The 23,303-nt window shown below is 38.9% G+C and overlaps 1 protein-coding gene across 2 annotated transcripts in view; it reads left to right on the top strand.

Moving 5' to 3' along the window:
* Positions 1–23,303, top strand: part of SACS (sacsin molecular chaperone) — a 57,648-nt gene that overhangs the window by 7,451 nt on the left and 26,894 nt on the right. Inside the window, exons 2-5 of one of the 2 annotated variants that reach the window (XM_064717307.1) lie at positions 8,367–8,905; positions 15,087–15,237; positions 17,928–18,015; positions 21,006–21,091. In XM_064717307.1, the coding sequence (XP_064573377.1) occupies positions 8,883–8,905; positions 15,087–15,237; positions 17,928–18,015; positions 21,006–21,091 (348 nt within the window). In that variant the 5' untranslated portion in view covers positions 8,367–8,882. The remainder of the gene's footprint in view (positions 1–8,366; positions 8,906–15,086; positions 15,238–17,927; positions 18,016–21,005; positions 21,092–23,303) is intronic. The other variant, XM_064717304.1, reaches the window with a different exon arrangement.

The following is a 23,303-nucleotide window of genomic DNA, read 5'->3' on the forward strand; positions in this document are numbered from 1 at the left end:
CTGAACAAGTGAGTTTCTGTTTCAGGAGAGCACATTAAGGTGTTTTGTCCTTAATGTATCTATTAATTTTTGGTTTATAGCCTACATTTAGCAGATCTGGGATGCATGAGTGCACCATTCACAATGCACAGAGGATCTGTAACTGCCCAGAACTCTTTTTCCCAGTACAAAGTACTAATCTCTGATTCATTAAAAATATTTCCTACAAAAATGGCAATTTTAGAAATGATCTAATTACTTCCAATTAGAGTAAATTAACTTTAATTCCTACCTCAGTTAGGGAATTTCAGTTTCTGCACCTATTTTTCCTACTAGCAATATCATCTTGGTTCCCATGTTGAATGTTAAAAACATCAGGGAATGTTACTTGCCTTTGCTACCTTGCTCTATAACATTTTGTGAATGAGGCTTTCTAAGTAAAAAGGCCATATCTCAAATTGTACCCAGAAATCATTTGGAAGCTATTGCAGGGTAGGAGATGCATCATTCAGTGAACAAGTGCACTGCACAGTCCAAAACTGCAGTCCTGATAAGATGAATCAGAGCTCAGTTTTGTCAGAGGTATTTCTGTAGCAATACACATCTCACCTGGAGATCCCTCAAACTGGGGCTGTCTGCATATCTCATCCCTCCCAAAGGACAGACTGACTTGGCAGGCTCATGATGTCATCAAGATTACCTCATCACAAGCTTTCCAGTAACCCAATGTGAAGAAAGGTTCTTCACAAGGATAATTGAGGCCAGGAGAAGTATTAGGAGAAGATTTGCCTTCATAAATGCTCCCTTGAGAATTGTTAATATTTTCCCCTCCATGAAAGTATTGGGAATATAATGTAACTGTAGACTTGAAATTCTTTCGTCAGGCTTTTGTCTGACAAATGCAGATTTTTGAGTTGTAGTCTAAGAATTTCCATCTAACTCAAACTTTAACAAATGAGATACTGCAAAACACATTCATGCAATCTATCAATTAATCAGTCAATCAATCAATCACATTTATGAATATCTGATATAGGTTAGTGGTTTTGTGGCTTTTTAGTAGCTTTGTGGCTATCAATCTTTCCTGAGTTCAAATAACTGTAAACAAAAGGAGGAACTTCCATATAATAATAGATATTCATTTGGTGAAAACAAAAAGAAAAAAAACCCACCAAAACCCCAACAAAAAATCCTCCTCAAAACCCAGACACCGAACTGTCCTTAGAAGACAGAATATCCAACTAAAACCACAACTACTCTCATCATCAGGCATATTTACTTCCTGGCCATCTGTGCTGTAAAGTGACCAAAGGGGAAGATGCTAGGCCAGAGAAAGCAGTGAGGCCACCTATCATATTGATAGCATTCAGGGAACAGTAATGCCTAAGTCAAACTTCAATTCATTTTCTTCATTGAAGATAATTTTTTTCAAGATGTGAACCCATCTATCTTTCATTGAAATGTTGAAATTAGATCAGTTACAATGTTTGGACATAGCCAAACCCTTCACTTAAGGGTAAAAACAAAAATAATTTTAGACACAATGTGTGAAAAGATAACTTTCCATATATGTGGATTATTTGTTATAATTACTTGGAGTTTGATTTATTTAGTAAGTAATAACATTTCCCAAGTATTTTTTTCTGCTTTAAACACTTGAATGTAAACAAAGAGTTATTTGTGTACATCTAAACCAAGTAAATCAAGTATTCTTATTTGGTATAGTTCAGTACACCCAAGACTGAACTGCCTGTTAGCTTACAGTGCAGGAGGCAATGCACAAGGAATTTGGATACCAAGATTAGGTACTCAGCATTTAGGGCATAACTGACCTTATAGTATATAACTATTCTAAGTTCATCTTTGGAATGTTCAGTTATTGTTTAAATTTAAGTGCTTATCTGCAAAGTATACTTCAGATGCACTCTGAGACTTCATGTACCTGTTATAATGGTTTTCTGTGTACAGCACAGTATAGTGCCCTTAAGCAACCAAGAAGGGTGTTTGGTTTTCCTGATATTTCAGCCACTAGTAATGTTGCAAAATAATAATTAAGGTGCGATTTTTCCAAGTTACTCTTGAAGATAAGTGCTTGGAGGAGATTTGTTTTAGCTAAAGCCAACAAAATCTAAATGAAAGAAAAAAAAGAGAGTGAGAAGGAAATCTGCAAAAGTACTCAGTTCTCTTTCTTCCTGTGGAATTGTATCTTCAGAGCACTTGACCAACTACTTTTCCTTCCAGCTCTGTATCAGTTACAAAGACTGAGTTCAACAAAAACTATGTAATTATTCTGAAATTTTAGTATTTTCTGTAGAGGGGCTCAGTTCTTATCTTGTCCTTCATCTCATTTCTCATCAGGGATTTGTGAGACTGACACCCTGCTGTTGGAAAATTCATAAACTCTTACACTGGCCAATCTGGAGAGAACAGTGTGTTGCTATGGTGGTAGGTTCAGACACTAGAAATTAGTGTTCAGCTCAAACTTAGTGTCTTTAGAGCAAGAAAAGCTTATCTATTAAGCTGTGTATCTCTAAAGGGATCATATTCTGCAGTCAAGTCATAATTCATATGCTATTTTTTCCTCAGCTTAATAGCCCATTGTTTATATCTTTGTGACTGCAGTGCTCTTTAGGCTTCTGTATTATGGTTCATGGGCAGTGTCAGTTTCCCATTTCATTGGAAAGCCCATTAAAAGATTCAGAACCAAAATAAGCAGAAATAGTTCTCCTTCTGCTTGTCCTTTTTTATGGCAATCATTTCAGAGAAAAGGTCTTAAAATTCCCACAGTTCTGGAGAACAGCAGTGAGGTCTTAACCATGTGGCTCTTTCTCCTAGTTTTGTGGTTTTTTAAAAAACTTTTCCTTCAGCTGCTATGCATTGTTGAGAAATCACTTTGAGATATTGTCATTTGGTATCTGAGTTTACTTCATTGGGATTTGATGAAAGCATTCTTTATGCCTAATTAAACCACATAGTCCCAGATGGGTACTGTGAGGTCATTTGATACCATGCAATCAAACTTATTCATACTATTCCAAGTCAGTTTTAGAATTTTTCTGATGCTGCATGTAATCATACTTCTTGAGTCACCCTTTCCATAGGTGAAGTATGGTAGGTCTTGTGTTAAGCACATTTACATTTTAATAATTGTGTTGTTTTTGTTCCTCTAAGAAACAAACAGATAAAGCTGGAATGAGACCTATTTTTTGTTTCAGTTAACTTGTTCTTTTATGTCTGAGACAAATTTCCTCAACTCCATAGCTTAAGATAATGGTCAGCTGATGTATTCATGCAGCACTGAGCTGTGAAGAGATACTGGATTAATCTTGAGAACAACAGGGCTATCAGCTCTGCTTGCTGCAGTACTGGATTGCTAGCACCAGGCTGCTTCTGGTTTTGGAGCTAGTGGCTGCTCTGTTTGCTCAGGCAATTCTGAAATCTTTTCCAGTATGTTCTACAAATGCATCCACACCAGAACTACTACTTTCCTTTGTGCCTTCATTGATTGCTGCTGGAGGCTGTCTTCTTTCCTTTAATACTAGAGAAGTTTTCACAAAGAATACATTTCAGTGATGGTCAGATGACTGCCATGCTGGCAAAGAGCAGGACAGGGCCTTCACTCATCTTGAGGGAGCTACAAAACCTTGGTGTAGGTCATGGAAACACAGAATGTTCTGGGTTGGAAGAGACCTTTAAGATCATCCAGTTCCAACCTCTGGCCATGGACAGGGACACCTTCCACTAGACTAGGTTGCTCAGAGCCCCATCCAATTTTGCCTTGAAGGCATCCAGAGATGGAGCATCCACATTTTCTGTGCCTCACCACCCTCACAGTAAAGAAATCTCTTCAGAAGTTCTTATCTAAAGCTACTCTTCAGTTTGAATCTATTCCCTCTTGTCCTGACCCTACAGGCTCTTATAAAAGCCCCTCTCCACCTTTCTTGTGGGCTTCCTTCAGGCCATGATTAGGGCACCATGAAGCCTTCCCTCTTCCAGGCTGAACAATCCCAATTCTCTCAGCCTTTCCTTGTAGGGAGGTGCACCATCCCTCTAATTAGCTTGATGGTCTCCTCTGTACTCGCTCCAGCAGGTCCCTGTCCTCCCTGTGCTGGTGCCCAGAGCTGGTGCAGCCCTGCAGGTGGGCTCTGAGCAGAGCAGAGGGGCAGAATCCCCTCCCTGGCCCTGCTGCCCACCACTGGATGCAGCCCAGGGCATGTTTGGCTCTCTGGGCTGTGGGAGCACACTGAGAGCTCATGGCCATCCTAAGAGGAATAACTGGTGTTGGTCCTCAGAGGAAAAACTGCCTCCTCTTCCTGGCCTTGGAAAGGGTAGGTACAAGTAATACTTGCTTCAAAAACTGACTGCAGCATCTGTCCTGATTTTCATCTGTTAAATATTTTTATCCTTCTATGTATGTTTGTGGTACCTCATCAAAAAGCAACAATGCCTACTGTGCAAACGCATCAAATTCATCACACTCTAGAAAAAGAATCACTGTTACAGCTGCAAGCACTCTCCTCTCTATATAAAAATCAACAAGGGCATAGTATTTTTATTGATTTTAATATGAATAGCATTAATGATATAGAATTTGTAGCATTAATATTATCAACTCTATAATTATTATTAAAGTATTGGCATTTTGGAACGCTTTCAGTATATTTTTAATCTTAAAATTCTATGTGATAAAGCATGAAAGCTGCTGTAATTCACAACAATATAAATGCAGAGCCATACATTTTGCTGATGGCATAGATTCCTATCTGCAGATGGTGTGGGCTACTCATTGCAGTAGAAGTTGCTACACCAAAATGTCAGGACAATTAATATACTAAGGGCATATCTACTTTATTTCCAGCTTTTATAGCTTGCTGTCACATTATTGTTTTTCACTGTATCAGGTTTGTCTCAAATTTCTGCTGAACAGGTATCTCTGAGAAGCAAGTCTTTACATTTGTGTGATACCTGCAGCTGTGTGATGAATTTAATTTGATAGAAATTCATTTTGAACTCAGCTAGTAAAAGTTGTGTGCTGACAGGAACAATTTGTGCTTTTAGACTGTCTAAAACATAAATTAAGGATTAGCTGCTGCAGTACTTTGTCCACAAATTTCCTACTCAAAACTTTGGATGGTGTTCAGTAATTCTGATGGTTCTGTATTTTTTCCTATGCTGTTGGATGGACTTAACAATTTTGATTTAGGCATTATCAATGTGGAAAGAAACTCAGTGTATTTCATTTAGACTGACCCTAATATTGATTAGGGTGGAGGAGGAGTGAATAAAAAGATAATCAGACAACCACGAATGTTTTTTAAAACAAAAATTTCTGTAGCAGTATATATACTGACATATATATATATATGTGTGTGTATATATATATATATATATATATATATATATATATATATATATACACACACACACACACACACATATGCACCATGCACCTACCTGATTTGGAGGCAAAATTCGGTATTTGTGTAGCTCTACCTGTGGTTCCTACCTACAACTAATAACAGCCATCCACAAAGTTGAAGATTGTTTTTGCACTTTGACTGCTAAATCTCCTCCCCCAAAATTCAATTAAAGACAAGCATAAAATCCTCCAGCAAGGGTGTTTAAACCTAAAAGGTAATAAATTTCACAGCAGAAAATTGGCATAGGCATTGATTGTAACTGACTTTTTCTCCTCCAGGAGAGATTTATGGCTAGCTATAGCAATAAATTCAATCAGAGAATGTTCTCAGATGCTGAAGCTCAGTATCATATAAAAGTATAAGGTAACCTGTATGACCAGCTCAGGCAGTGGGGAAGTGTAAGGTCAGTAGGTTTAGTGTGCCAGGATAAATCTGTATCTGGTGTCTGGCAGCCAAGTTGGCTCTCTTTCTTTCCATGGGAGACAACACAGACATGACTGTGTTGAAATCTTTCTAGGATTGTAATGTGATCTGGTACCAAACTTTTGGTCACATCTATGCTGGCAAGACCAAGCACCTTCGAGGACTATTGGAATTATTTGCTGGTGTAGAGATGTCAGCTCACACTGTGCTAGAACATGCTTTTCTGCTAAGTATTTATTGTATCAATAATTTTAGGCTGTTTTTAGGTAATTTGGACCTCTCAATTTTCTGAACAAGTTGTCATTGTCAAAAATCCTAGAAGATATTTTTGTTTTCCTAGCATGTGTCAGTACCAAGAAAAGTAACATATTAAGGGAGCGGCATAATAAAGGACAACCTTTGAGAGACCAAGTCCAGAAATAGAATGGAGTCTGAGAAAGTGTGTCACTCACTAATTATGGAGAGGCTGTCTCCTAAAGTCATAATTAGCTTTCTATTATAACGTATTTTTCCTTTATCGTTCCTCAAGGCAATTGAAGCTGCTCAAATAACTTGAAATACTTTTCATGTGTGATTTTTTTCTGATGAGATTTTAGAGGAACTGGTATAAGCTACCCTTATCTCCCAGCCATAGGTGCACACACAGTGCCTGGGTCTCTTGAGCCTGGCTTTCCACTGCAGCCAAAAAGCTTCCCTTAGTGCTCCCCTCCAACTGCAACCCATTATGCAGCTGGGCTGCAATGGTTTTGCTCTCTTTGAAATCATTCACATCTGGGAAAATGGAGCTGGATTTGCAAGGCTCTTTGCTTCTGTCTTTATTATTTAAGTATAACTTAAGGGTGGACTTTTCTTTCATTTTTAAGGTAGATAAACATCTCAGCATCGACAGAAAGAAAAATTTATATTGAGGCCACTTAAAAACATGTTAACTTAAATTCTTCATAATGCTTACCACAGTAAATATGCATTCAGGAGTCATACTTTTCAACATTTTTTTTACTGAGTAGGTAAAATCCTTAAGTATTTAAAAACCCCCAGTACTTAAGCCACAGATTCTACTTCCCTTTCTTTCACACCATTTCTATTTCAGTATCATGCTTACATCTAATTAATATTTTGCAATTTAGCCACAGTTGTTTTTCTTTCTGGGTCAGGAAGGAATGTCTGTGCATTGCTGTTTGAAGGGGGACATAGGCAACTGCACATGATGAAAAGACTTGCCAACACTGTCAGAGGCTCAGAGAAGGATTTACATTTGCACAGATGCAGAACAATAATTGAACACCATTTTCAGGACTCCCAGCTCTCTAAAACTCATCTTCCTTGGGTAATAACTTAATAGTGAAGTATGTTGTTTTCTGCAGCTTGACAGAGCACACCTTGCCTCACTTGTATACTGTTCTGGTGCTACAGAAATTCAGTGGAAATAGTTCCCAAAGGTAGCATAGGGTAGAAGTTGACTTATATAGATTGAGACTGGGGATTAGCTGGGAAGAATTTGAATCCTCCCAGTGGAAAGTCAGTGCAAGCTAGTTAACCTCTTCCCCCAGCTGCAAGCCATTTGAATAGAAGGGCAAAATCTTTCTCCATGGAAGTTCTGCCCAGCCTGTTACTTTCCTTGATGGCATAGTTTTACATCCAGAATGTAATATCTAGTGTAGAGGAATATACATGTTAGAACAGTTGCCAGTTGTACTGGTTTTGGCTTGGATAGAGTTAATTTTCTTCCTAGTAGCTGGTACAGCACTGTGGTTTGAATTTAGTATGAGAATAATGTTGATAACTTGCTGATGTTGCTTGTTGCTGCTTACTCTAAATCAAGGTTTTTCAGTTTTCTGTGCTTTGACAGCAAGGACCTGCACAAGATACTGGGAGGGAACAGAGCTGGGACAGCTAAGCCCAAAGGGGCTGAAGGGATGTTCCAGACCTTAGAATGTCAGGCTGACTATATAAACTGGGATGTACTGGCCACGAGGGATGGATGTCTGCTCAGGGATGGGCTGGGCATTGATCAGTGGGCACTAAGCAATTGTTTTGTGCATCACTTTTCTTTCTTGGATATTATTTCTGGCTCTCTTTTTGTTTTATTTCTTTGCATTGCATTACTTCACTCTTATTAATATTAATGATAGTATTTTCAATTATGAAGCTGTTCTTATCTCAAACCACAGATTTTACCTTTTTTCCTGGTTCTGCTCCCCATCCCGTGGGGAGAGAGTGAGCAGCTGCTGGGTGCTTAGTTGCCAACTGGCATTAAGCCATGGCACCCATTCAGTCAGCATGCTTGCAGCTCTGCATGTTTGTCACCGAGCTGACTGTGTGGTATTAAACTGGAGGAGAAGCAGGAAACCTCACTGCTCTGTGTCAGCTCTCCCTTCGTGTGCCTACAAGCAATGCACAAGGCAGTTTATAATTAGTATCATGACTCACTCCATACTGGTAACTGCAACTATGCCCTCAAAGGAAATGGCTTTTTCATACCCTTCAGCTCAACTCTTTCTGCATGAATGACCCTCCCCTTTTCCCTTATGCTCCTTCTTCCAGAACTCCTGAGCTGATGTTAAGAAGTATCTTCTAGCAGGTGTGACGAAGAAGACATGTCACGCTTTGGGCTTCACTAATACCCTTCCAACTGTGTCTGCTTCCAGAAAAAGAAGAAGACAGCAGAAACATCAGCTTCCAGAATTCCATGCCTTTTCTAGAAGATAAATAGAAATCGATTGCATGAGAATATAGTCTGAATTCAGGCTATATTAAAGAAACTGAACAAGACCTCCTTGCTTTCTGAGATCTGTTCTTGATTATAAGAGAACGAACTTCTGTGAACAAATAAGAAGGTGGCTTTAAAAGAAAACTGGAGAAGTAGCAAATGGTGATGCACAGAGACATCTTGGGCAGAAAAGGGATGGAGTGCATACTGAATTGACTTTCATATGCTTGGGCTTTCTGGTGTCCACTGAAGAGCTGATAAGCAAAAAGGATTAAAAAATAACTTTCTAGTTTATAAATCCAATATCTGCTTCATGTTCCTATCAAGAAGATATCAAAGAAAAAGAGACAATGGAGATCAAGGATAAAAACAGGTAAAAAAACACCAACCAAGCAAAAAAATCTGGTGAAAAAATGTACTGTCAGGCTGGCATGTTCTTGGTCAAATATCCATGGTCAGTAATTTAAAGAAGTCTGAAACTTGGCTAGTGCTTGTATAAAATTGCTATTTTTAAAGGTGAAATTATTTTCTTAAATGACAAAATATTCTACAGGTGCTAGGTTCTGCTGTGTTTACTTATGAATTGTCTCCATGAAATTAATGAGAACTGCTTGAAAGAACTCCTGTGTTTAAAGGGTTCATAGTCCAACTTTCAATTTACAGACTCCATTCACTATAGCACTTTTTGTAAACAAGGGAAAGTTTCCTTCCTGTGCTTGCCTAACTCAGAATTCAACAGATTGTTTCACTGGGATGAATGTATATTCTTGCCAACAGCTAAAATGCAAAGCAAGTTCTTTGTGTCAACAGTGTCTAAACAAAGTTAATGAGATAAGTGTTTACTTGTTGTAAGTTGCAAAACATAAAGTTGTAATTAGAAATGTTCTTATTTGCTGTCAGTGGGCCTGCAGGAAGAAGACAGCTTCCACCCCCAGCCTTGCAATCTGCAGAATCCCCCTTGATTGCAGTTCTTTAATGTACAGCCTCTGCTTTTTCCTGTGTATTAAGAAGGTGGGCTTTGCGTTGTTTTAGACAGGTTGTTAGCAACAGCTGACTTCTCTTTCAGGGTCTGTTCCATTGGCTCCCTGAGTAATTCTGTGAAAACTCACGGAAGTTAAGTATTTCCATTGCCAGGTGACTGTGGGATAGAAAATCTGGGGCTTTGAATCTCTCTTTTTTTTTGTAGGTTAGTTAACTAGACCCTTCTAATGCAAATCTTATACATCTGGGCATCTCTGAGGACTTTTTCTCTTCTCTGTGTTTACCCAGAAGAGGATGACCTGTGTGCTTTCTTCCCCTTTTCCTCCCTTCCTCTTACTGGCTTTACATGTGACTCATGTTTCTTCTCCTGTGCCACCTGTCCTGTTTTCTGAAGCATAAATTGTAGCTTGTATTTCTCTATGGAATTGTGTTATGAGTGAGACAGAACTGATACAGAGGTGGAAAAGAGCTAGGATTATCTGGAAGGATATTGCTGGATATCATCCACTATCTGATGAAGAGACATTTGTAGAAGTGCTCAAAGTTGTGGTTTTTCACAATTATTAAAACTACTTGTCTTATATTTCCTTCTATTTTGTGTTCTAGTTTTCTCTAAATACAAAGGACTCTGTTCACTGATGCCTAGAAAATGGTATGAAATTTTGAAGCATTATTAGATGTAATATTCAGCAAAAATAGAGATCAATAAATACTACTTAAAATGTTTAATGCATGTGTAATCTAGACCATTTTAGTTAATGAGTTGATTTTCCTTAGTGGAAAGATAGTAGCTTCATTAACTCTGAAATTAAAATAGGAAAAATGTTTTAAGATAGTATGGAAAAACCCCAGCTTTGATAACCTGATGAATCTGTGTCCTAAACGGAGGAAAAAGCCCTAGGCCTGCATTAATGAAGGTGTTTAGGAGCCTACATTAGGTCCTGAAATCAATTTGCAAATTTAGGCTCTGCTCTTTTGATGTTTCAAGGTTAAAGTGGATGTTCTAAATCTGGCCCTTTTATTGGCACCAAAGGCCAAAAGAAAATACCACCAGTAATTTAACATATTGCTTATTAAAAATTGTATGCCAATAGAAGCTCTTGCAATACTGTATTCCCTCCTATTGCAATCCCTGAAGAGTAATTGAGGAGTCTATTTTTATAATTTGGTATAATCTTTTGCGTAATTTGAAATGTCAAACATTTTGTACTGGTATTTTGTTATTTGTACCATCTGGAATTGAAAACTCTGCGATTCTCAGCAAATCAAATTTGTGGAGTAATGGTTACTGCTCTATAGTTGAGTTGTCTCCTCAAGGACTTAGCTTAAAGTAGTATTTTCTTAAAGGTGGATCAAAGAGGAAATTTTACTTCAGCATTTAAGATTTTTTCATCTTGTAATTTATTTTTGCCTTCTTGCTTTGCTCCTTATTTGCAAAGAAAAAACTGAAGCAACTTTTATATATGGGTTTTTAAACTATTTTCCATTAGAATTTGCTTAGTGCCATCAAGGAACTCACTTGTACAGTAAAGCAAATCCCAGAGAGATCAAAATCATTAGATGAAAATAAGTATCTGTTCTTGGTCTGTGTGCCCTTAAAGGTTTTGCTCATTTCTAGTACTATTCAAAAGTATCCTGTTGTGTTGATATTAGACTTTTATAAACATGTCAGCTTGTAGAAGGAATAATACTTCAGTTCTTCAGTGTTTGACTAAGCTATGATCATGTAGACATTTTGCTTAGAAACTGCTAATAACGGTTTCACATGAGGGGTGCAAAGTAGGAGTATTTCTGTAAACTCACTGCACCAATCTAAAAGAAATAATTTCATCAAAATATCCAATTTGTGTAACAGATCTGAGGAAAAATGAGACATTTGTTTGAATCAAACACTTCACATGCCATAGGTTGGGGGGGGTTTGGCCATTTGTACTAGATAGAACTCTAGCTAGAGAAAGATCAGATGTTTTCTCTTAGTGGAGCTATTCAAATGAAACAGAAACTGTACAGTAAAGGGTGGCTTGCCAATGACTAGCACATGTGTCATCAACAAATGCTAGGCTTATTTTCAAACTTCTTGAAAAGGCATTAGTAAAGCAAGGGCATAGCAAGCTCCTGGCAGTGACTATGGACCAATGCAATCCGTAATCTCTGACTGCTGGGAAATACATACAGTGCAATGTTTAAAACATCTGTTGGTAACACTTAAAGCATTGATTTAAGAATGAAGGTCAGTGCTAGCTGTGTCACAGAAAGCTTTGCTGTAAGTTTGGTGTGCACTGTCTCAAACCCAGATGAAGTTGTTGAGTCACTGCTCCTTGCCTGCCAGCACTGCAGAATGTTACTTGCTCTGCTGGAAGCTGCTGTGCTGCAGTGGTTTTCCTCTGGCAGGAGTGACCTAGTCATGTCTGTTTCTTATCACACCATACATCCCTTTGTAGACTCCATTCCATCTTTCTAATCACAGTGACAGGATGGAAGGGACTTGGCATCCATCTTTTTTCTGCTCCTGCAGTCTTATTTTAAATAATTGGAAATATAAGGTGGTTCTGCAATGCAGAATTTCCTACCTTCAAGGAAATGTTACTGTGAAAATAGCTTTCATGTTATAAAAATAATTTAATGTTGCAGAGACTGTTAAATTTTTTTTTAAATTATTTTTTATTGCATGCCCCTTCTTGTATGGCTTATATGACTTCATTCTGAACCAAATAGAATTTATTTATAGCCACAGAAGAATTTTCCATATGTGTTTATAAATCTAGTGCTGTTCTGCTTGGAAAAGTGGTTTTAAAATTGTTAGCATAGGAAATTCTCTATATAATATTTTAAAACTCTCAAATCAGACCAAAGTCTTATATATATATATATATATATATATATATGGGATTTTTTTTAATTACCATGGGTAGTCAAAAAATTCCATGTTGTTAAAGTCATATTTTTTTTAACATTGTCATGTAAAATAATTTTTAATAGTTCTGCATAACAAATTTGTACATGATACCTTGAAATTTTCTAGGATTACCCAGCTTCCAAGTTCTCTTTTCAAATGGATGAGATTTTAAAATTTATTTTTGTTGTTGTTGCAAAAATCTGCAAGTAGGAACATGTACTCTTTTTTTTTTTTAGTCAGTCACTGTGATTTCTGTCTCATCATTTTCTAGGATATTTTTATTTAGACATGAAGTAAAAGTAAGGGGGTCAGATTTTTGAGAACAGGAATGGCTAAATTCCAATAGCTCATGAGACCAACTCCTTTGTCCAGAACCTTGAAAGGTTCCATTTCTGTATTACCAGTTGTTCCCAATTCTTTCCTTCTACTAAGGGGTTACATAGAGTTACTAAGAGTCTGTGGTATTAAAAGTGTTTTTCCTCTAATATTGATGTTAAATCATCACAGGACCTAATTTGTGAGTATTGTCATGTGATGTGGCATAGGGTGGGGAACTTCAGCCTGGCACTGATAGCAGGATGGTCCATGGTCCTGCCTGTGTCCCACCACTTGAGAAGTTTCACAAGGAGACATGGCTGTTAATTGAGATAGCTTTGTTCCTCTCCAGGGTCCCATTCAAACACTTGTGCACGCTTTATAAGATGCTAAATCACTCCTGTGATCCCTAGAAAAGAAGAATTAGATTTTGCCAATGCGACTTGGTGGTTCACCAAGGTCTGGAGGATATTTTAGTAGCTAATATGGATGGAACTGCTTTGGGTTTCAACTTTTTTTTTTTTTTTAAATAGTTTTTGTATTATTTCGGGTGAAAGCATGATCAGATCCACATTATTTCCAACAGTTTCTCATAATCCTGTAGAATTCACTATACAAATATTGCTGATGAATAAAATCAGTTGTTGTAGCACTGGTAATCTGATTGTAGCACTGGTAATCTGGTACCTTCCTACTTGGATACCAGGTTGGATCCTGATCAACCTGATTTTTATGGGTTATTTAGCCTTCTATAAATTTTAGTGGGCTTATTTTTTTTTTTTTTTAGCTTGATACACTTTCTGCAAAGGTTCATTGTGTCCTTTTCCCCTTCCACAGAAACTCTGTTGCCTTTGTCTGTCAAGCATCAGTTTTAGCTACCTGTCACTGAGTAAGGTCTTAAATGTTTTTAGTTTAGTTATAAATTGTAATTGAGGACCTGTTGGAATGAAGTGGAACTGTGGGCTGGAGGTCTGTGGTCCGTATTTTTGCTCAAAGCAGGAGGATCAGTATTGGTTCAGGTCAATCATGTACCTCTAGACAGCTCCTTTCCTAGTGACAGGATTTTTCCTGTTGTTTCGCACGAACCTCCCGAGCTAGTTTGTTGCCATTGCCCCTTGTTAGTCTTGCGCTACTAAGAAGAGCTCAGCTCCATGGCCTTTGAAACTGCCCTTCAGGGTAAGATGTTACCATGCTGCACCCTATAGTCTCCTCATCCTCAGACAAAGCAGTCCAACTTCCCTCATGTATTCCTTGTAGGTCATGTGCTTTGGGCCCCTTCATCGGCAGTATGCCTTCATCGGCACTGAGTAGACTTCCCTTTATATGGAAAGCCTGGTATCCCCCCAGCTGATTTGGAGCAGGGCTGCTGTCCAGCCCCTCACTGATGCACAGCCCATGGTCCCAGGTGCAGAACTTTGTACACGATGAACAGTGGCCTTTCTGCAGGCCCCCTCCATAAGGTTCTCCAAGTTCCCCCTCAATTCATCGGGATCACAGGCAGGCTAAAGCTCAACCTTTCAGGAGTGAGAGCACTTTCCTAAAGTCTTGAATGGTATGAAGAGTTACCATACACCCTTTTGAGATAGGGCAGGATGTCTGACCTTTGGCAGGCTCTCCGACAGAGAGCAGAAAAGGTATGTTTCCTTCTGTGTTTTGCCTCCTTGAGAAAGAATGAAGTTTATCGGCAGTAACTATGTGTGCTCCATGCGGTGTTGCCTGAATGCTGTGAATTACGTGAAACACCAGCGTGCCTCCCTGCCGAGGGAGGGCTGCGCCTGCGGTACCATCTCTAGATCTCACCCTCAGGCACGGCTCACGCTGTACATGCGAACCTGCAGCCTCTGCCTCGCCCCGGGCGACCGGGCCCTCCGTCCCGAGGGCCCTGGGGACAGCGGGACGCGGGGACCGGGGAAACGCCTCCGTGAGCCGAGGCTGAGGCGCCGCCCGGGCCCCGCCGCACCTCCGCAGCCTCGGCGGGCGCTCTGAGGGCGGCACTTGCCCCGCTCCCGCCTCCGCCTCCGCCTCCTCCGCGGCGCGGGCCTCCGGGCGGCGCGGCCCCACCCCTTCCCCGTGCGGGAGCGCCGCCGGCGGGGCGGATAGCGGTCCTTTGTGTGCGCCGGCATCGGCGGCGGGATGTGAGTGCGGGCCGGGCCGGGCCGGGCCGGGCCGGGCGGGGCGGGGAGGCTGCAGGATCGGCCGCGCCGCTTTCCCTCGGAGAGCGGGACAAGCGCCTGCCCTCCCATCGCTGCTCCCTGCGGGCTCCGGCGCCCGTCTCGGGCCTCCGCGGTGCCCCAGGGGGAAGCGGGCGGCGGCGGCGGCGCGGCAAGTCTTTTCTCATCTGGTGTCTGTCGTGTCGCCGCAGGCTGGCCCGGGTGACCGTCCTCCATGACTGCCTGGGCTGCAGGACCTTCGAGCTGCCGCCGTCCGCGGCCGTGCGGGACGTGAAGAGGCGGATCGAGGCGGAGGCCGGGCTGCCCCTCGCCCAGCAGCGCCTGTGGCACCGCGGCAGAGAGGTGAGGGCCGGGCGGGGCCGCGGAAGCTCCGCGGGGGCGAGGGAAGTGCGCACCCGGATGCTCCTGTGCCGTGCGTGGGCAGCGCGGTGTGTGCCTGTCCTTAGGGGGTCCTCCTGTGGGAAGCACGGAGGTCGTTTGGATGACCCTCATACCGCTCTTGATAGTGCCAGCTTTTATCATCCGAGTTCTTGTGTATTTTTTTTTCTTTCTTTCTCTGAAGTTCTCCGTGTGTTTTACCCTAATTTCTTTGCGGGGTTGTTGGGGAGAGCAGAAATTCACGGGAGAGTGCTGATCTGTTTGTTCTGCCCTCCTGCCTTTCTCGTCACTTTCAAGAGCAGAGTTGACATCACCGTGAGATGAAAGTGACAAGCTGAAAACTGAGGTCTGGGCACAGGAGAGAGTCGAATGAATGAATGAATGACCTTGTTCTGTTGCAGGCATCAGCTTGGTGTCAGTCTTTCAGTACTGCTTCCTGTGCTTCTAGCTGTGCTCTTGGGAACTGTGAACCTGGAGACCTGGTGGGATGGGATGAGTAGAGACAAGAAGGGGAGCAAGAGTAGGCTGGAAATTAGTGTTAAATGGGACAAGGGGATTTGCAAAGGGGTAGAGAAGTGAGGACTCTAGGAAAACCTTATTGTGGCCTTTCTAAATATAATGGGGGCTTATAAGAAAGATGGAAGGTTACTTTCTGCCAAGGCCTGAAGTGATAGGACAAGGGACAATGGCTTTAAACCAAAAAAAAGCTAAGTTTAGACTGGGTACAAGGAAGAAATTTTTTAGGATGAGGATGATAAAATACCAAAACAAGTTGCTGAGAGAAGTTGTGGATTCCCCATGACTGGAAATGTTGATAATCAGGTAGGATGGAGCTTTGAGAGACCTGATCTAGTTCCTGTTCATGACGATGGTAGGAGGGGGAGTTGAACTCAATGGTCTTCAAATGTCCCATTCCAACCCAAACCATTCAGTGAGACAAGGAAAGATACACGTGTCGGTTGTATTGCATGGGAGGCTTTTAAGAACCTGGGCAGCACAAGCTGGCTTTGAGGGCTCAGGTTTGAAGCAAACTGCCTGTGTAGTTTTTTTTTTTTTTGTGTGTCCTTGATTTTGTTCTCATCAGGCCTTCCCTTTTTGGAGGACAAACTCTGTATCACTTTCTAAAATTTGCCTGGAAGCAAAGATCTGACTGCCACAGAAAACTTATCTTTTGCAGGGAACAGCCAGTAAGCAGACTGTAATTGCTGTTCTGTTTGTTTGGGGTTTTAAAAATATAATACACTAGAATATATTTGAGAATATTTATTCTGTACTGTAGCAAATTTGAAAATCCTTTATAAACTTTTGAACTCCTGTTTATTGGGATCAAATGATTTTAATTTTTTTTGAATAGTAGAATATTAATCTGTGAATAATTTTTTCTATTAAAACTGTTATGTCCAATTGATTGTCCAATTGAGTTGAGTAAACTCCAGCATCTTTTTCTCTCATAGTTCCTTACTGTATTAAACTATTCATTTGGATCTATTCAATGTCTAAGTTTCTAGTGGGGTCTTGATACAAAAATCCTACCTTAGAATATTTGGTTACTCTATCCCTTTAATGCTTGCTGATGGCTTTCAGCACTCTGTGGATTGCTTTATATCTTAGTGGTTTCAGAATACTTATAACCCAATTTTACGTCTTGAGAAAGTTCAACTCAAGTACAATATTTTTGCGGTTTTACGATAAACCTGCTGTTGTTTTAATCACTATTTAAAACTGATAAAAGTAAAAAAGAACGTTTTTTTCTTACTAATGATGTTAAATAATGATTATGTACTCTGGACTAGGGCTGTCTTTTATTAAGTGTAGTTAGATTGTAAGCATCTATGTCTGTGTAAACACCAACTGCTTTCTAGTGATTTTTCACCCATCAAAGTGAGGAAGTAGTCCCAAAATCTACTACAAACTGAGACTAATATAAAAATATAATTTAACATAATATTATTTTAATTTGGTTTCTAATTTGTACAGTGGCCTTCTAAATCTGCATGCATTGTTGTGTGCAGGATAACATGGGTGATATATGAATCTTCTAGCAGCACTTGGTATATGAATGAGACATACATCACATGAAACTAGAATTGCAACAAAACCTTTATGTACTATGAATACATAATAGTTTTCCCAATGGCTGCTAAGGAATGTGTTGCTTAGTTTGCCTCAGTTTCTCTATGATGTTCCTGGTGAGGCACTGGAGGCAGGATTAGGTGACTTTCAGTGGTCCCTTCAACCTTGATCATGCTGTGATGGGTTTGCATGTAGAGGTAATGGGGGTTGTCAAATTCTTCAAAGGTGTTTCTCTGACAGACTTTTGTCTCTACACAGTGTCCTGCCAGCTGCTTTGAGCTACTGTTACTTAGTTTAAGCTCCCTAGGAAATTGCATACCCAGATGTATTTGTGGAGTATACAGACTATGTACTTCCTGTATATGTTAATTTTTTTTGTGGGCATGCACCTTAAAACAATAACTGTTTTAGTTTTATGCTTCCAGAACTTCCCTGAATACAAAACTTTTTCAATTGTAGAAACAAGAGGCCATGGCTTGCTCTTAGTATGCTTCTATAGGCATTTTTCCACCTGATTTGTTTTGTCCAGTTATTATAAAACTGAAACTTCTGACAAAGATCTGTCTTATTTTTTCCTTCAGTTGTCTGATGGTATCAAGATTGTGGATCTCCAGAAGTCTCAAAATCAAGTTTTTCTGGAGCTTCAGTCAAAAGGGTTGAAAGGAGGAGGTATGGAAAGTATTTGTCTCCGTTTATAAACTGGAAATTCAAAGCATTTTCTGATGTAATATGGAGTTGAAATTTTTATCTTCCTTAAATGGGAAGCGATTATTTTTCATATAAGTCCTAGGTTTGTCACTTGTTCTTTTCATTCTGCTCTAGAAAAATTAAGCTTCTCTTTTTAAGTGCCTTGGTCCTTAATTTTTTTTCCTGTGATACAATGTGTAGAATTTAGGTTGTTGCTATCCTTTGGAATTAATAAGACTTGCCTTTCAGTAGTGTTGTAGCTGCCTTGTCTCATATAAAATAAGCTGGATACTTGAAAACAATTCTGATACTGAAAGGATATCTTTTCAGTAACCACCATGTAAAAAATTATAACACTGGTAAAGATTTCTGGATTTCTTCTTTTGTTTTTAGAGTTTTTTCTTTGATAACTTGGTTTTCTTTTGATTCTGTCTGTTATTTACATTTTTATTAAAAAAGTGGAAGGTCTGTCTTTTCATATAGTATCTTGATAACTGAATATCTTCAGAAATGCTCTTAAAATCTGTCATAATTATTTTATTTGGCTGCTAACATTAATATTCTTCTCACAATAACTTTCCTGTAAGGCAATGAAATATATGCTAATCAGATGGCATGATGAAGAAGAAAACGCTTATTTTCATGTAGATATTTTATTTGGTCTCATAAAATATTGTATTTCTTAGCCTGTTCAAGGCATGTATGTACTGGATTATGGATTTTTAGTGACAGAGAGAAGTTTGTATATTAGCCAGAAGTTCATGTTCACATTCTCTGGAACCTGAGGTGATTAGAAAACACCTATGAAAATGGACCTCATTTCTATGACCTCATGGTTCTGATATCAAACATTTTTCTTTCTGTCTTTCTTGACTGTTTGCTCTAATATTTTGCTGTGTGTAGGCTGTGGTAGATTAAATGAAAAGAGTCTTATTTTCTACCATGGAACTATATAGAGAATAAAGTGTAGTGACCCTAAGAAATTTTCCATGGGAAAGAGACACTGTTGCTGTATTTTTGTGCCCAGGATTGGAGATTTTCTTAGAGATGTCACTGTAAGTAATCTATGTCTAGATAAAGCGCTTAACTTTTTCTGGCCCACAGTTCTGAGGTAAGTAAATTTAAAACATCTGAATTCTTCAGTATTAGCCTTATGTGTTCATTCTGGAGTCTTCCAGTTCACAGATTTTTCCTTACAGCAGGTGAATCAAGAAATGCCCTGAATTTCTGACTTGGAAGTGCATGGTCAGTAGGACCAAGCACATGGATTGCTGAAGTACTCTGAGGATTATCCATGTCCCCTTTGTGTTCATTCATTGCTGCTATCAAATAATGCATGATTTCTTCATATGATCACAAAATAATTCATGTTGGAAGGGACATGAGAATGTTTTTACTCTAGCCTGCTGCTCAGAGTGTGGGCAGCTCTGAAGTCAGTCTGGGTCACTTGAGGGTTGATCTGATTGAGCTTGGAAAGAGGAGGGAGACTGCACAGATTTCTGGGCTCCTAAGTGCTTGACTGCTCTTATAGTAGAATGAGTTTCTCCTTTAAATTTGTGGTACCAGTTTTGTATCTTAATACTGAAGAAAAACTCTTAATACTGAAGAAAAATCAGTTTAGCCTTTCATAGGATGTAGTAAATAATAACCTGTAGCCAGAGTAATTGTTGTAACATACACAGAGCTCTGCTCTTAAAGAGAACAAAGTCTGTCTTCATTCCTATCACTTAAATGTTATTTGTCTGTTTTTGTGGTGGTTCCCATGGTGAATGAAATGTGTCTTTAAACACTTCCACCTGTCTGTCCAACTTAGAGAAGATCAGTTTCTTCATTTTAGGTAATGTCGGTTGATCAGTTTGCCTTATTTTGGAGGTATGCATATGGCATACTGACTTTCATGTACTTCTCTATACTGCAAATATAATAGAATTATGAAATACTTCACATATTCAGTTGTCAGTTACAATGTCTTGCTTATTTTTTCATTGATGCTATTAAGTTACCTTAAATAAAGTAACCTAAGAAAATTTTAAAGACAAAATACTTGATTTTTTTCTTGATGCTTTCTCAGCAAATAAAACTCTTATTTGTCCCCTTTTTTCTGCTTTGCTTTTTTATCCTAGTTTTTTATTCTAGAATACACATAATATGCGTGTTTGAATCTGTGTGCTTCATAAACAGGTATATGCAGAAGAGAGGGAGAGAGTAATTACTTCTTAACAATTAAAAAAAAAAGCTTTAAATGGGGCATCATTAGGGTCTTTGTATGTTTTAGAGGTTTGGTTTAGGGAGCTGCCCTTTAGTCTCAGACTGGAGTTTGAAATGAAGAGTATTGAAACTTTCATTTTGTGATAGACTTTTTCTCTTGGAGCAGATGTTCATGATGCTGGGACTCTTTTCCCTCCAGCACTAGGCCCTGGCAACACCAAGGCTGGCACCAGGTCCATGGCCAGAGTATGTCAGAACAGGAAGTGTACTCTAGAGCCAAAACCTTCTGTGCCTGTGTGTGTAGCTGTCAGTAGGGATCATGACTGGCTGTAAAAGAGTTACAGGCACTGCTGCCCTGGAATATTGTCCTGCTTCTTAAAAAGCAGTAGTCCTTGAGAAATTGCTACTTTTGAGCATCAAGTAATTGGAATTGGGGCATAATTGTTGCAAAGACTTAGCCCCCAAGTTTATTTCATCTAGATATGAAACAGCTCATTGACGTCAACATCAAAACTGCTATTTCACCTTTTTCAATTTAAAGATTTGGAATGTAGGATTTTCACGGATGATTCTGGAAATACGAGATTTTACAATAATAGGCCTTGAGTTAATTTTAAGAAATTATTGTTTCCAGTAATTATTTAGTATTTTTTTTTAATCTGAAATTAAGTGCATAATACACAGCATAATTATAATAATATACGGCAGCATAATACACAGCATAATTATAATAATAATCTTTTTATTTACTTGTTTGCTTTTAGGTCGTTTTGGACAAACAACTCCACCACTTGTTGATTTTCTAAAGGATATATTAAGAAGATATCCAGAGGGAGGACAGATTCTTAAGGTAGACAATAAATAGTATTTTTAACAGTTATTTAATGTGCATGACATAATGCTGAAGTTTAACGCTTCCCAGCAAATCTTGTGGTTGTTTTATCTTAGATTCACTGTACTACAGAAGATATAAGTGTCCATTTCTGTGGACAAGGCAAAATGAGTTGTGTGCTTTGTGTGGTTTTCAGTCGTTTTTTTTTTCTTTGAGGATGGCAGTTTGCTTTTTTTTTTTTTAAGAGCATCTGAGGTGATTAGTTGGATGTTAAACTTCTAATAGAGCATACTTCATCACATGGGTGGTAGTAACTTAATTTTATTTGTGTATGGGAATACTAGGTTCTAATGAATGGGGTTTGATGCAGATATATCTTATCTATTTCTACATGCCTACGTCCAAAACACCTGAATACAAATGTTGACAGATGATGACAGTTCCTTATGTCTGTTGTCTTGTTTGCAACCATGGAACTAGAAGCTGATTATGCTTAGTGGGAATGCCCAAGATAAGCATATCTTCAACTGTTTTGGCAAATTGCCTCCTGGGTATGTTCTCAGCAGTGTCTGTATGTAGGAGAGATGCTTACGTTTTTATTATTTTTCAGTACTAGTTGCATCTGTAAAATGCATTTGAATTAAGAAGGGTTCAGATTTCCTCAATATTTTAAACCCAAATTTTTATTCCAATATGAAGAAATAAGGAAATGTCCTTAGAAATCAGATAGGTAAATCTAAAAGTAGAAATGATGCTGTTTTTGTAGTTTACAATTTAGGGTTAACAGATTGTTAGAGAGAGATTGCTACCAGGACTTTTGCTGATACCTTAAAATTTCTTTCAGTGTTTTGAATCTTCAGATACAATGGTGTTACTGCTGAATGTAGTAGTTACCTTCTTGTGCCACAGTATGAATGCAAGTCTGACTTCATGGTGATTGCCCTACTTAGTATTTAATATTTCTGGAAACTTTGGGCTATCTTACTATGTCTTCATGAAAGACTGTCATGATTGTTCTTTTAGAAGAAGAACTGCATATAAATATCTTGTAAAGATTCTTTAAACATCTGTTATTTATGCTTAACTGTAGGTGTACTTCTTGCTATCTCATAATACTTCAAAATTAAGTAGAAGTGACAATATAATATGCATTATAGACTGAACATATTGTCAAAAACTGCAAAATAAAAGGGTTATAATTTTGGAACCAGATATTAGGTAACAGTGAGCTTATTTTAGTCTCAACAGTATACTTCAATGCAACCTAATCTGAAATACTGATTGCTAGTTGATGCATTTTTTAAGTAGAAACTCATCTTGTTATGAAGTCTTTTATGTATAACTGAATGAAATTAAAGTATGTGAATGCACTGCATGTGATGTATCTACAAGCTGAAATACTTGCTTATGCCAAGCTTGCGCACACCCACATAAGCATACACACGTGTTTATGTGTCTGGAGCCCTGATACACTGTGATGATTCAGTGTAAATAGACCATTGTGTGAGGCTGTAATCCCCTAGGTATTTATAATCACGCTTACGTGTCTACTGTTGATGAAAACAGGACTGGATAGGCATATTTTATTAATGGTCATGTTTACAGAACTGCTTTACTGACATTTGAGTTTTCTGTAGCTCTCACCACTGATACTACTGTTTAGCAAATACTCAGTCTTAATATAAGCCTCTTTCCAGTCTGTGGGTTTCATTCAGCAGGGCTGCTGCTCTGTTGGTTCATGACTTAGGGAGCCACTGGTCAGACTGTTTTGTAGCCCTTTTTCTGCAGGGGTGTTAGAAGCATGAGCACCACGGCCCAGGAATGGTTGGTTCATACTGTGAAATGTAAACTTCAGCCTAATTCAGTTGATGTAAAGAAGAGTGCTGTGCATTACCCGTTTGTGCCTCACTGTTGTTGGACACCTGTTTGTGAGGACTTACCTAACACACTTTGATAAATACAAAATTCTTTTTTCTTCCTCTCACATTTGCCTTGTTTTGAGACTTTTAGAGCTCTGATTCTTAGGATAATATAGTAGTAATAGTTTGGTAGCTTCTTTCTCAACTTTGTATGACTGCTTTCTTATGATATTTGATCTCCATATTCAAATCATTTTTATATTCTTTGTCTGAATATTTGTTTATAAGAAAACCTATTCTCAGGTGTAAACTGGATAAAACCATTTTGGTTGAATCGTACGAAAACAGTTATACTTGAGAAATTTACTTGT

The sequence above is a fragment of the Zonotrichia leucophrys genome, chromosome 1 (genome assembly GCF_028769735.1).
Source record: "Zonotrichia leucophrys gambelii isolate GWCS_2022_RI chromosome 1, RI_Zleu_2.0, whole genome shotgun sequence".
Lineage (NCBI taxonomy): Eukaryota > Metazoa > Chordata > Aves > Passeriformes > Passerellidae > Zonotrichia > Zonotrichia leucophrys.